General features: G+C 43.1%; 1 protein-coding gene across 1 annotated transcript; it reads left to right on the top strand.

The window, feature by feature from the left end:
• The first annotated feature begins 37 nt into the window (after positions 1-37).
• nudcd3 (NudC domain containing 3) lies at positions 38-12,461 on the top strand. Its single transcript, XM_078270943.1, has 6 exons — positions 38-413; positions 3,564-3,859; positions 4,123-4,255; positions 7,951-8,094; positions 8,525-8,713; positions 12,092-12,461. The coding sequence occupies exons 1-6, from the start codon at positions 216-218 to the stop codon at positions 12,200-12,202; spliced, it is 1,071 nt and encodes a 356-aa protein (XP_078127069.1). The 5' UTR covers positions 38-215; the 3' UTR covers positions 12,203-12,461.
• Positions 12,462-13,652: the final 1,191 nt, after the last annotated feature.

The raw sequence follows: 13,652 nt of genomic DNA, 5'->3' as shown, positions 1-13,652 counted from the left end.
TCTGTAGAGAAGGTGCACTTATTCTGAAAAGCTGACACCGGAAGTGTCACTATTGTTCTAGAAGGAGAAACACATAGGCGTTAAAAACGTTGCCTAGCGAGTCCCACTTATTTATAAACTTGTATTTCTTAATATAGGCTCATTATTTCGGTCTCTAAATCGTCGGTTGGGCTACTTCACAGGTTAGTGAACACGGTTAGACGTTGAAAGCCGCCATGGCGTCGCCTCTGCAGATGACAGAGATGTACGACAACGCTCTGCTCGGGATCTTGCAGCACGTTGGGAACATTCAGGACTTTCTTCAGGTCTATTTCGGGTTTCTGTATCGCAAGACTGACTTCTATCGCTTGCTGTCGAGTCCCAACGAGAAGATGGGCTTCCCTCCCGGTGTGGCGGAGAAGATGGTGTTTAAGGTGAAGTTTTTTGGTATTTTTCAGTACATGGCAACATGGGGAAAGAGCCACTTCCACTTCTTAAGTTATTTGACTGTTTAAACTTACAGTTTGTGCGCCTGTATTTATAATTCAGTTAAAACCATCACTCAAGAGAATATTATTCCAGACAATATAAAGACCTGTAGCTAGTTCCATCAGAAGCTTCAAATTTCAATTAAAACATTATTTAAAAACCAATCAACTCTGCAACCACTAACATCCTGCTTTCCCCCCCTTTATTTTCTTGTTTTTCAACTGCTGAACGTGTTTCTCTCTGTCTGTCTGTCTGTGTGTGTGTGTGTGTGTGTGTGTGTGTGTGTGTGAGTTCTTGTTTAACTATATTCGTAGGGTCCAAAAACCGAGAGTCCATTATACTTGTGGGGTCCCGACAGCTTTGTGGGGCCAAAATGCTGGACCCCACAAGTTTAAAGGTCTGTTTGAGGGTTAAGACTTGGTTTTAGGGTTAGGGTTAGAATGAGGTTCTGGTTAGGGTGAGACTAAGGGTTAAGGTTAGGCATTTAGTTGTGATGGTTAAGGTTAGGGTAAGGGGCTAGGGAATGCATTACGTCAATGACGGGTCCCCACGAAGATAGTGCCACGCACTGTGTGTGTGTGTCAGCCTGAGGCTAACTCTCGTACAATGCAACAAATGACAACATTTATGATAAAAAAAAAACTGTACATGGTCCCTAACAAATGAAATAAAATGAAAGGAAAAAAAAAATGAATTATTTGCCACTTAATATTCAAAACATAGTTTTAAGCTTAGTTTAGGTTACCGTGTGTATATCGCACTCGCGGATCTCCTCTGACAGGATTTTGTTATTTGGTTATTGTGATATTAACAGACAGGTGGATCGAAATGTGTTTCTATTAATTTTTTTTTTTCAAAGCAAATCAACGTTAATTTGTCAAATACAGTGACATTCTTTTTATGTTCACACATTCACAGTTTACATAGTTGACATAATTATCGTAATGAAAGCATTTAAGTAGGGCTGCAACTAACGATTATTTTCATAGTCGATACATTTGTCCGTTATCTTCTAGGGGTGGTAAAAAGAGTCGATTCTTAGATGCATCGCGATTCTCTCTAGAACGATTTGATGCTCGATTCAGATAAGTTAATATTTTTTAAATTTTTATTTAAAAGTTACTGTCTCCAGACAAATACACATCGGAGAACAGAGAGACTGAAAGAGGACGGGATAATGGACAACAACTTAGAGTTCAGGCAAGAGTGCAGAAAAAAAACACACAAAAATGGCCAAAATGAAACAGAAATGAAATGTTGTGTGTATATACACATGATCTAATACAGTGGTTCCCAACCTGGAGTCCGGGGACCCCTCAGGGGGGCGGCAAAGATCACAGGGGGGGTGCAAGTCTTTATCTGGTTTGAGGTTGAGGTAAAAAGAAAAATATGTGCACATGTTAAACAAATTATGGTAATACACTAGAATATATAATGTATACAAAAGTCTGTATAAAAACTGTATTTTATATTTGTTCTCGCTTAACATTGTATGCAGGCTACTTAGTAGGCCAAACCTCCGGGACCTCTTAACCTGGGACCCTTGCTGTCATCCGGTCAGCTGCTAGCTGCTGTCATCCTCGTTTTTCCTGCCGCCACGGCATCACTATTTTATGAATGAAACATGGCGGAGAAACGTAAAAGTGCTGATAACTCCTCTGTATCAAAAAAGAAAGTAAGGCTCTATCTCGAGAGTTACCTCCACTTCGGTTTCGGAGGGGGGGCTCAGCTTTTCTTAGACAAGAGTAGGGGGGGGCGCCAAGGAAAAAAGGTTGGGAACCACTGGTCTAATAAGACATACATCAAATAATTAGGCAAAACACATATAGGCTGTTCATCTACTTTATCACATTACATCTGACCACCTCATGTTTCATGTTCTAAGAAGCCAGTTCTCCACCTTTAAACATGACTGAGCCTCTGACGTGGAAGATTACTGGGAGAGAAGGGGACTTTCTCAAGCACGTTTAAGGCTTAAGCATGGAATGACTACAAAACAAAAACCTCAGTAGACAAAACATTTCATTAAAACTTGTGTGTGACCAATACTGTATATGTCAAAATCTGAGCTTTGTCTATCGGCTTTGTCTAGGAAGTGTTTAGCAAACACTGAGTAGCAAACTTAGATTTAAATGTATATCTTTAAAAATCACGCATTGGAAATTGTTGGCCTCTGAATCGGAATTGAATCGTGAGGTGCCAAGAGTTTCCCACCCCTATTATTTTCTCGGTTAATCGATTTGTTGTTTGGTCTGTAAAATATCAGATAATGTGGATCAGTGTTCCCCAAAAAGCCCAAGATGACGTCCTCAAATGTCTTGTTTTTGTCCACAACTCAAAGATATTCAGTTTACTGTCCCAGAGGAGAGAAGAGACTAGAAGATATTCACATTTAACAAGCTGGACTTTTTTTTTTTTTTTTTCATAAAAAATTACTCCTACTGATTAATAGATTATCAAAATAGTTGCCAATTGATATAATATTTGACATCTAATCGATTACTCATTGCAGCTCTACATTTAAGTTCAACGTTAAAGCTTTAGAGCGTAACCTTTTGATATTAATGAACGTCCGTTACATTAAAGCCATTACCAAATGAGTTGCTACAAAGCTAATTAAGACTATCAGCTCCACACAGCTCTCTCTGGATTTCTCAGTATGACTATGTTCAGAAGATTGTGGCGTCCGGCGACTTTCCCACGCAGAAACTCAAGTGAAGATAATGACCTCTTCTGAAGAGTCCATCATGTTTTTTTAATCCTCCGTGTCCTCCTTGGCTACTAGCAGCTGTGTGGACGAGGGGTGGGGGGTGGTGCGCAATCACAGAAGCCTTGTATCATGTGGACGCACCGACAGTGTTGTTGTCATTACTTAGAATTCCTCATGGGGGCGACAGAAACTACGCACTAGAGCTTTAAATGGGAGTGTAACTGACAATTTTAATGCAATGTCTGTGTTTTCTGTTTTGTTAAAGAGTAACAAAAACTGATCCTGTGCTACAGTGAGCCAAGAGCGAGACAAACACATCAGCAGCAGCTAGTTTAGTTCCTCCGCTTATACACTGATCTGCAATAATCTTTTATTCCCTCTTCAGACGTTTAAGCTGTTTGAGAAGCTGGCGGAGCACGACAGAGAGAGGCAGCAGAGCGAGCTGCAGAAGAGAGAGGAGAGTCAATGTGTTCCTCCGGCAGTTCAGGAGCTGGAGATCAGCGACCAGCCTCCAGAGGAGAGAGAGGAGCCGAGCACAGAGGAGCGCTCTCCCAGGGAGGTTCCAGCTCCTTCCTCCTCAGGAGCGACCGCTGGCCCTCGGCCCGACAGCAGCGCCGGCGGTCCGGGCCTGATGGCTCGGGGAGAACAGGCGGCTGCAGCCAGCGCAACCTCCGCACAAGAGTGAGTTGCCATTATCCAACAAAGCTACTTGTTTTTATTGGTGAATCAAATCCGTATAATCAGTCTATAGACGCAATCACAATGGCTGCTTCTAGGGCTGAACGATTTAGGGGAGGAAAAAAATCAAGATAACAATTTCAGTTTGCAATTACGTGAAACTGTGATACCGTGATATTTCTGTTGAAGGTTGTCATACCGTCAGAACCTTATTCCGGCCCATGCCTAGTAAATGCATGATTTTTGTACATGTGTGTGTCTGTCAGGAGTCGGGAGAAGTTCCAGTCGGACCCCGACAGTTACAACGGGGCTGTGAGGGAAAACTACAGCTGGTCTCAGGACTACACTGACGTGGAGGTCCGAGTGTTTGTGCCCAAGACGGTTGTTAAAGGCCGACAGGTAAACACCGTCTATTCCAGTGGTTCTCAAAGTTTTTCAATAATTTAAGATGTATTTATTTATTAGGACACTGCACATTAATCAACAACATTGAGTGCCAGACGGCTAATTTTCAACTGTAGTCCTAGTTATCACGCGTGTCTTTATGGTGGGACGAAACCGGAGCACCCGGAGGAAACCCAAGCAAAACACTGGGACAACATGCAAACGCCACACAGAAAGGCCCGGCCCGGCCCGGGGATCCAACTCTGCTGTGCCTAGTTGCTGTGAGGCAGCAGTGCTAACCACTGAGCCACCGTGCCACCACTCACCCCCCTTTTGAAATATTATCTCAACCAATTACGCACTTACGAGCGCAAAACCTCTTTTGTTAGAAAAAAAGGCAATATTTATGGCGCTTTTCCATTACATGGTACGTAACGTGCTCGACTCGCCTCGACTCTCGACTTTCCATTACGAAAAAAAGTACCTGGTACTTTTTTTAGTACCACCTCAGTCGAGGTTCCAAGCGAGCTGAGCCGATACCAAAAGGCGATGTGAAAGCGAGAGGGGGGTGTCCTGAACACCTGCCTTTTTTAAATAGTTTAGCCAGCTGTGTTTTTGTTTTTTTTTGCTGCCTCCAGCTTCATTTGAAACTAAATGTGTCTTCTGGCTGTGGCAACAACAACACACCTTCCACGTTCTGTGTGTGTGTCGCGTTAGGTCACGGCAGTTTCCTGCGGCGCCGCTATGACGACCAGCCACGCTGAGCGGTACTCAAATCTGCAATGGGAAACGGACGCACAGTGCGTCGAGGCGAATCGAGCAGGTACCATGTAATGGAAAAACGCCAAAAGAGATACCTAACAGCGCTGCATTATCAGTGGTGGAGTTACTAAACAATAACTTTGTAACTCAAGAACACTTAAATGCTACTTCAAATCAATCATCATTTATTAATCATTCTCATTATTTTTTTTTTCCAGTATTACTCATCATTTGTTACTATAAATATTTTAGGAATCATGAGTGATATTTTTTAAATTTACATCTAAAAAACACCTTGCGTACCCCCTGCAGTTCTCCAAAGTACCCCCACGTTTACCCCCATTTGAGAAAGACCGGGGCAAGCTTAAAGGTCCTATGACATGCTGCTTTTTGGTTGCTTTTATATAGGCCTTAGTGGTCCCCTAATACTGTATCTGAAGTCTCTTTTATATAGACCTTAGTGGTCCCCTAATACTGTATCTGAAGTCTCTTTTATATAGGCCTTAGTGGTCCCCTAATACTGTATCTGAAGTCTCTTTTATATAGGCCTTAGTGGTCCCCTAATACTGTATCTGAAGTCTCTTTTATATAGGCCTTAATGGTCCCCTAATACTGTATCTGAAGTCTCTTTTATATAGGCCTTAGTGGTCCCCCTAATACTGTATCTGAAGTTTCTTTTATATAGACCTTAGTGGTCCCCTAATACTGTATCTGAAGTCTCTTTTATATAGACCTTAGTGGTCCCCCTAATACTGTATCTGAAGTCTCTTTTATATAGGCCTTAGTGGTCCCCTAATACTGTATCTGAAGTTTCTTTTATATAGACCTTAGTGGTCCCCTAATACTGTATCTGAAGTCTCTTTTATATAGGCCTTAGTGGTCCCCTAATACTGTATCTGAAGTTTCTTTTATATAGGCCTTAGTGGTCCCCTAATACTGTATCTGAAGTCTCTTTTATATAGGCCTTAGTGGTCCCCTAATACTGTATCTGAAGTCTCTTTTATATAGGCCTTAGTGGTCCCCTAATACTGTATCTGAAGTCTCTTTTATATAGGCCTTAGTGGTCCCCTAATACTGTATCTGAAGTCTCTTTTATATAGGCCTTAATGGTCCCCTAATACTGTATCTGAAGTCTCTTTTATATAGGCCTTAGTGGTCCCCTAATACTGTATCTGAAGTCTCTTTTATATAGGCCTTAGTGGTCCCCTAATACTGTATCTGAAGTCTCTTTTATATAGGCCTTAATGGTCCCCTAATACTGTATCTGAAGTCTCTTTCCCAAAATTCAGCCTTACAGCCACTAGAGCCAGTCCCACAATGAGCTTTCCTTAGGATGTGCCATTTCTGTGTCTGTAGCTTTAAATGCTATTGAGGAGGAGAGGAGAGGGGGGGGCAAGGTGGAGGGTGGGGCTGTGGCCTTGACCAACTGCCACTTTGCTCGTTTGAAAGCCATGATGTCTCTCTCTCTTTCTCATGGCCGGGCCAAATTCTCTGGGCGGGCAAAGCAGAGAAAGGGGAGGTAACCTTTCCCCTTATGATGTCATAAAGAGAAGATTCCAGATCGGCCCATCTGAGCTTTCATTTTCTCAAAGGCAGAGCAGGATACCCAGGGCTCGGTTTACACCTATCACCATTTCTAGCCACTGGGGAACCATAGGCAGGCTGGGGGAACTCATATTAATGTTAAAAAACCTCATAAAGTGAAGTTTTCATGCCATGGGACCTTTAATCATAAAACGGTGTTTTGCTACGATTTCCTTTGTTGAACGGCATGTTTCCTGGGAACGGTGTGAAACGGGCTTTAAGCATGATTGATGCTTCTGAATTAAATCTACGCCGTGGCTACATTCGTAGGTACGTGGAGATACTGACCCTACGCCGTAGCCTGACGGGCACCTCTCGAAAAATGCAATTGCTTGGTAGCGTTGCATTTCCCCTTTACTCATTTCCTGGTTCTCCTTCATCAAAAACAACATGAAATCAAGGAGAGGGTTAACTTTTATTGAAATTTATTGAGAAAAATTCTGGTACAGGATATAAAATCCTCTATTCCAGACTCAAGCAACACAAAACAAATACATATATTCACACTTTCAACAATTCATAAATAAGTTACATCAATTACTGACAAGCTTTACACCTTTTGACAGGCAAAATGCATCCAACCTATTCTTAAAAGAATTAATTGAAGGGGAACGCACAACTTCTTCTGGAAGCTCGTTCCATGATTTCACCGCACGGAGAAAAAATTCTTTCTCTTTTCAGACCGGCATGTTCTAGGGTAAAGTTTTAAAGATTTCCCTCGTGTCTCATACCTATTGCTCCCTTATACACCTGAATCATATCACCTCTGTATCTCCTAAATATGAGTGATAATAAAAATATGAAATATTTTCCTGCTCCAGATTTCCCACCGCGGTCAGAAAGCACAGGGGAGACACTTTGTTTCTCTCACTATGACTCTAGAGTCACTACTCGCTCTGAAGCAAATTACCGTCACTCTCTCACTCGCTCTACCACACACACACACACACACACAAACACACACACACACCGGCCCTGCTATTCTCTTAAAGAGATGGACACACACACCAGCGCACATGTATAAACTTCAGGCCACAGGCGAAAGCTCTGCGTGGAGCCTCCGCAGAACCATAAATCACGCTTCAAGGTGTGTTTTCTTTCGTTTAGTTGCTGTATCAGAGAGACCCAATCGGCAGAGATGTATACGTCAACTTGTGGTAATAAAAAGGCAGAGCGCCTGCGTATACAACTGTGTGTTCAAGCCACCGCCGTTTCAGTTCAAATAAATGCGTTGCTACGTTTTTGTCGGGGCCGAACGTGGCCCTGGTCTATTCCACCACCTGTCGTATCAGGAATACTGTTCTCCTTCCACTGGTTGTAGTTGTGTCTCATTACATGTTGTGTGTCCCGCTGTCCGTCCTCAGGTCAGAGTCAGTCTGCAGACAGGCAGCTTGCAGGTGTGTGTGAGGGAGGGAGCCGAAGAGAAAACACTGATGGAGGGAGAGTTCACTCACAAGATCAACACTGAGAACTCTCTGTGGAGTCTGGAGCCTGGACGCTGCGTGGTCGTGAGTGTACACACACACACACACACACACACACACACACACACACACACACACACATAGACACACAGACACACACACAGACACACACACACGGCACTATCTTTGTGGGGACCCGCCATTGACATAATGCATTCCCTAGCCCCTTACCTTAACCATCACAACTAAATGCCTAACCCTTACCCTCACCATAACCATAACCTCATTCTAATCCTAAAACCAAATCTTAACCCTCAAACAGCCCTTTAAGCTTGTGGGGTCCAGCATTTTGGCCCCACAAAGCTGTCGGGACCCCACAAGTACACTGGACTTCTGGTTTTTGGACCCCACGAATATAGATAAACAAGCCCACACACACACACACAATCCATTTTTTTTGTCCAACTTTTCAAATGAACAGCTTTTGGTTTAACTCACCATCTTTGGCTTCCAGCTGTCGCTCAGTAAGACCTCAGAGATTTGGTGGAACGCGGTGCTGAAAGGAGAACAGGAGATTGATATAGACAAAATTAACCGCGAGCGCTCCATGGCAACGGTTGACGAGGAGGAGCACGCCGTTCTGGACCGACTCTCCTTCGACTACCATCAGAAGCTGCAGGGGAAACCCCAGAGTCACGAAATGGTGAGAGCACGACTCAACACAAACAGATAGGCAGCGGTGGAAAGTAACTCAGTACCTTTTACTACAAGTACTGTACTTAAGTACAAAAAGGTACTTGTTTGCTTTACTTGAGTATTTCCATTTTCTGCTACTTCATATTTCTACTTAGCTACATTTATTTGATAGTTTAGTTACTTTGATTCAGATTCATAATACAAGATATAATCAAATAATACATTCTGATGTATAATTATAGATTAGGATTTGTGCTGTCAGTTAAACGCGTTATTAACGGCGTTAACGCAAACCCATTTTAACGGCGTACATTTTTTTATCGCGAGATTAACGTTCTTTTTGGCCTAGCAAACTTTGTAGTTTTTGTCACATGCTGTTGCAACAACTAGTAACGTTAGAAAAACTACAACACCACACCGGATCTAGCTAGACCGGAAACAAAGCAACAGGCACGCCGCACACACTTGTTTGGGCTCGCTAGCCGGCCAAAGAGTAGTAGAGTAGTACGTTTTGAGTGGATGGCGAGCGTGAGACGCCGAAATGGATGCCAATAAGATTCTGAATGGAAAGTTTACTTTTAAAAAGTTGCCAAATGGTTCCATTGACAAGACCAAAGTGATCTGTGTGTTTTGTCGTTGTGAACTGAGCTATCATCGCAGCACGTCCAGTCTGAAATACCACTTGGCCAAGCACACAGCTGATGGCCAAGCACACAGCTGATGGCCAAGCACACGGCTGATGGCCAAGCACACGGCAGATGGCCAAGCACACGGCAGATGGCCAAGCACACAGCTGATGGCCAAGCACACGGCAGATGGCCAAGCACACAGCAGATGGCCAAGCACACAGCTGATGGCCAAGCAAACAGCTGATGGCCAAGCAAACAGCTGATGGCCAAGCACACAGCTGATGCCAATTCTCCGCCCTCTCGTCAAAGCCAGGCGACAAAAGCACAAAGCAAGCCGATCCACTTTTCCATGTTGGTAAGAGCATTAAAATGAGAAAAAAAATAATTGGACAAAAAGAAATCTAGGGACATTTAGAATAGATAAAAATGTGTGATTAATTGCGAGTTGACTATGACATTAATGTGATTAATCGCGATTAAATATTTTAATCGTTTGCCAGCACTAATTAGGATAAAACTTTATTGATCCCTCTGTGAAATTCACAATCTACCAAAGATGCAAAATGAGCTCCACCTTTACCAGCTGCAACATTAAAGTGATGAACACATTAATACATCAGTAATTATAATACAATACGTGGTTCTGGAATGAGACATTTTGCATAATGAGAACTTTTACTTAAAGTCAGCTCGGCGCTGGAGGTTTCGTGTTTCTTCGCTGGCTTTTCTGTAAGAAGGCCTTTTTTAGACTGGGAGCGATTGACTAGTCATTTATTTTTAATGAGAGGCAAGCAGGCAGGCAGGGTGGAGCGACAAGGGGGCGCAGTCCCGTGTGTTGTTTGTGAGTTTCCTAAAATAAACAACTGTTTTCTAAACGGTTCTAAGAACATAAACAGTAGGGCATTTGCAATGGCATATTTAATATTCAGTATGTGCTAATATGGAGTCTGAGCCGATACGTAAATGTTGATTAAATTTGTACCTGCCACCATAGGCGCCGATACCGTGGGTGCTCCGGAGCTCGAGCACCCACGGAAAATACTGAGCACCCATGTGTGCCAGACTGCCGGTAGGCTACATTCATTTAAAATGAAACATTGCAGTTGGTGCTAAGTGGAGCGTCTGTCATAGTGTGATTGGTTATGTCGCTGTCAGTCCCCTGCTCCATATCCTATCCACCAATCACAGCGTCTCTCGGATGAAAACGCCTCTTTAGTGACCCCCCCACTATACAGTGCGTGCATGTGCATTAGGTAATCAGAGTGAGACTAACGACGTTACGTGTCAGTTAAACTTTTCATCTCCAATCCTATCTGTATTTGTGAGAAGTGGCGCCGTCCTGAGTTGAAAGCCTACTTTCCGGCACCCACGGAGGAAAACATAAATCGGCGCCTATGCCTGACACATTGAAGTGGCAGCTGTAGGCTTCTGAATTCAGCCCACCTTACTTTTCACGAACTACTTGATCCAAATACTGAAAGGTTCATAAATATTAACTTTTTGTGTTTAAATTATTGATATCATACAGTGAAACTCCTGAAATCAACGTGACGTGATCAACCAGAGAGAAGACGTATCACTCTGTTGGAGTTGTTGGAACTAGAAAAACACTCGCCACTTGTACAGATGTGAAAGCAACGATTGGTTGTACAGAGAACAGGTTTATTATAGTAAACTAAAACAAAAATAAGCAGTGAAAAGTCTTTTTAAGTAAACAGAAACTTAATAAGAACTAAAACCTTTAAGAAAAACTCTCAAACTGAACTGAAACTATATTGCCAGGTTAAAAAAAAAAAAACGAATACAAACAAAATAAAAGTGAACACAAATCATTTCAGTTTATTTACAGAAACTGAATGGACTTGACATTGACATTCTAGGAGATGGCCCTGTGCAGTAATTACTTCACATCGGACACTAAAGTAGCACGGACATTAAACATTAAACATTAAACATCATGGCCATTCCTACACAGTTCTCAACCAGGTGTTCTGTATGTATATGGAGCTACATACTTCCTCCTCCACAGCGCTGTGGAGGAGGGTCCGGCTAGTCCACACAGCATTCTGAGATGGGAGGAAAACGAGCTCTGGTTTATTGGCATTTCTTTAAACCAATCACAATTGTCTTAGGCGGCACTAAATGCCGGGCGGAGCCACGGTGCCTCTGCAAAATAGCCTCTGGAAGGAACTTGTTTTGATGGAACATGTGTACATTCAAAAGTAGTTTTAGTGGTGCAACAGAAAACTCAGATTGGACAGATAGTCTAGCTAGCTGTCTGGATTTACCCTGCAGAGATCTGAGGAACGCCAACACAAAGAAAGGGGAAGGTAACGGAAATCTGTCGGGGAAGAAAAGGGACATTCGGCGGAATTTCTGGCGGCAATCCCGGAAGTGGAACGTCGTGGATATAGACTAACTTGGCCCTAACAAAACAGACTAAAAATAAATATATAAAGACTTAAACTAAACTAAAACTGGCACACATACTCTAAAAGCAAACTAAAAGGAAATAAAAACTTATTGAAAATTCAAAGCTATAATAACCTTGATACAGACTATTATAAAAGCCAGTTAAAATAACTGACAGACATACTGTCTGCTGTCTAAATCAGCATCAATCTGTTTTTGTATTCCATCATTTGCACTTGTGCTCAGTTACAGCAGGTTGACTCACCCCTAGATGGCACTGTGGGATTTCTTAGCATGAATGGTGCATACTTAACATCTATTTCTCCATGTGTCTCCCTCTACAGAAAGTGCACGACATGCTGAAGAAGGGCTGGGACGCTGAAGGCTCGCCCTTCAAAGGGCAGCAGTTCGACCCCTCCATGTTTGACATCCCACCCAGCGCCGTGCAGTTCTGAGGCACGGCCAGCGACTCAGCCAAATATGAACTGAATCCCAGTTTATTTGCAGAGCTGCTTGTGGGAAAAGTCAACATTTACCTGCCGGTCTGTTGTGTTGGACTTTAATTATAAGAGCCGAACTGAAGCTGGTTTTGTTTGGAGTGTGAATACAGATGAGGAAATGTCATTCTATGTTTTGGTAGTAAGAAATCTGATAAATATGTGTTCTTTGTTAACTGTTTGCTCTTTATTCAAAAAAGAATCTGCTGTACCTATATGAGTGATTCTGCTGTTATTTTTCAGTTTTATTCTCATACAAATTCTCCCAAATTTCGAGCATTTAGTGCTCGATGGTGTTTTAAGCCCCCAACGTCGACTTCAAGGCACCTAACCCTAAAGGCGCTGACACACCAACCCGATAATCGGCCGTCGGACAGTCTGGCGAGGTCGGTAACTCGGGTCTGTTCAGTGTGTTCCGTGCCATCGTCCGTCCGAGGAGCCGTCGGCCTTCATTTTAGCCGACCTGACATGTTGCGTCAGAGGGCGGGCAGTCGGACTTAATGACCCATCTGATTGGTAGAGCGCTAACCCGGAAATGACGAGCAGGGTGAGCGTGACTAAGCCTCTCAAAATCTGACGAAAATCTTTCAAACTGACCTTTGTCGATCTGAAATGAAGACAGATTCAGCAACTGCACGGCCTATTTCTCGCTTAAAATGTTTTCAGAAACACGTTTCGGTGAACTATTTTAGTAAAATATGAGATTGTATTCTGAACAAGCCGCCATGACAGTCTGGCTTTGAATTTCCGGAGAAACCAGACCCACGTGACGCGTTCGTCCAATCAACTGCCGTCAGCAGTCGGCATCACTTCGGTGTGGTCCGAGGCACTTTTTTTGGCCAACTCGGGGAGGCAGTCAGTCCGACTGCCTTTTCTGCCGAAGGTCGGCCGTCCGGTTGGTGTGTCACCCGCTTAACCTTAACCCTAACCATCGCCTAATCCTAGTGCCTTCCAGGCAGCGCTGCCTGGAAGACGACGTTGGGGGCTTAAAACACCAAACACCGCGTTTAGTTGTCTCTCAGCTGCCGGGTTTCCATCCAAATGTCCAGAAAATCGTCAAAAGAAAATCCACTGCTGTAAACGTAAGAAGTTGGTTTATTGAGATAAACAGCTGGTGTGTAAGAAGTAAAACACAGAAGCTAGAAAACATTTGTGGGCACCATCTTTGAGTCCAGTTCTTCTAACACTTCCATGCCTTAAACGATGGAGAACAATGTGGAAACCTGACCTAATATATGACATTTCTGCTCCACACAGATCTCATGTTTTCATCTCTTCAGTCGTAATTTAAGTGTTTCTGTTGCACTTTGTTTTTCTGGATCAAGTACTTTTCCACTTCTGCCAAATTTCACAACGTTTTTGCGATTCATCAAGCTTTTCTTCCTTCAAATGTTCAGTGTTTCCACTC

The sequence above is a fragment of the Sander vitreus genome, chromosome 16 (genome assembly GCF_031162955.1).
Source record: "Sander vitreus isolate 19-12246 chromosome 16, sanVit1, whole genome shotgun sequence".
Lineage (NCBI taxonomy): Eukaryota > Metazoa > Chordata > Actinopteri > Perciformes > Percidae > Sander > Sander vitreus.
Note: the sequence above shows the minus strand (reverse complement) of the source record. Positions and strands in the feature narration are given on the sequence as shown.

What these genes read in the sequence shown, in the direction of transcription:
- nudcd3 (XM_078270943.1), top strand. Translation starts at nt 216, where the DNA reads ATGGCGTCGCCTCTGCAGATGACAGAGATGTACGACAACGCTCTGCTC. An exon ending in CGGAGAAGATGGTGTTTAAG is followed by an intron (nt 414 to 3,563) that starts GTGAAGTTTTTT and finishes TTCCCTCTTCAG; the next exon opens with ACGTTTAAGCTGTTTGAGAA. An exon ending in AACCCCAGAGTCACGAAATG is followed by an intron (nt 8,714 to 12,091) that starts GTGAGAGCACGA and finishes CTCCCTCTACAG; the next exon opens with AAAGTGCACGACATGCTGAA.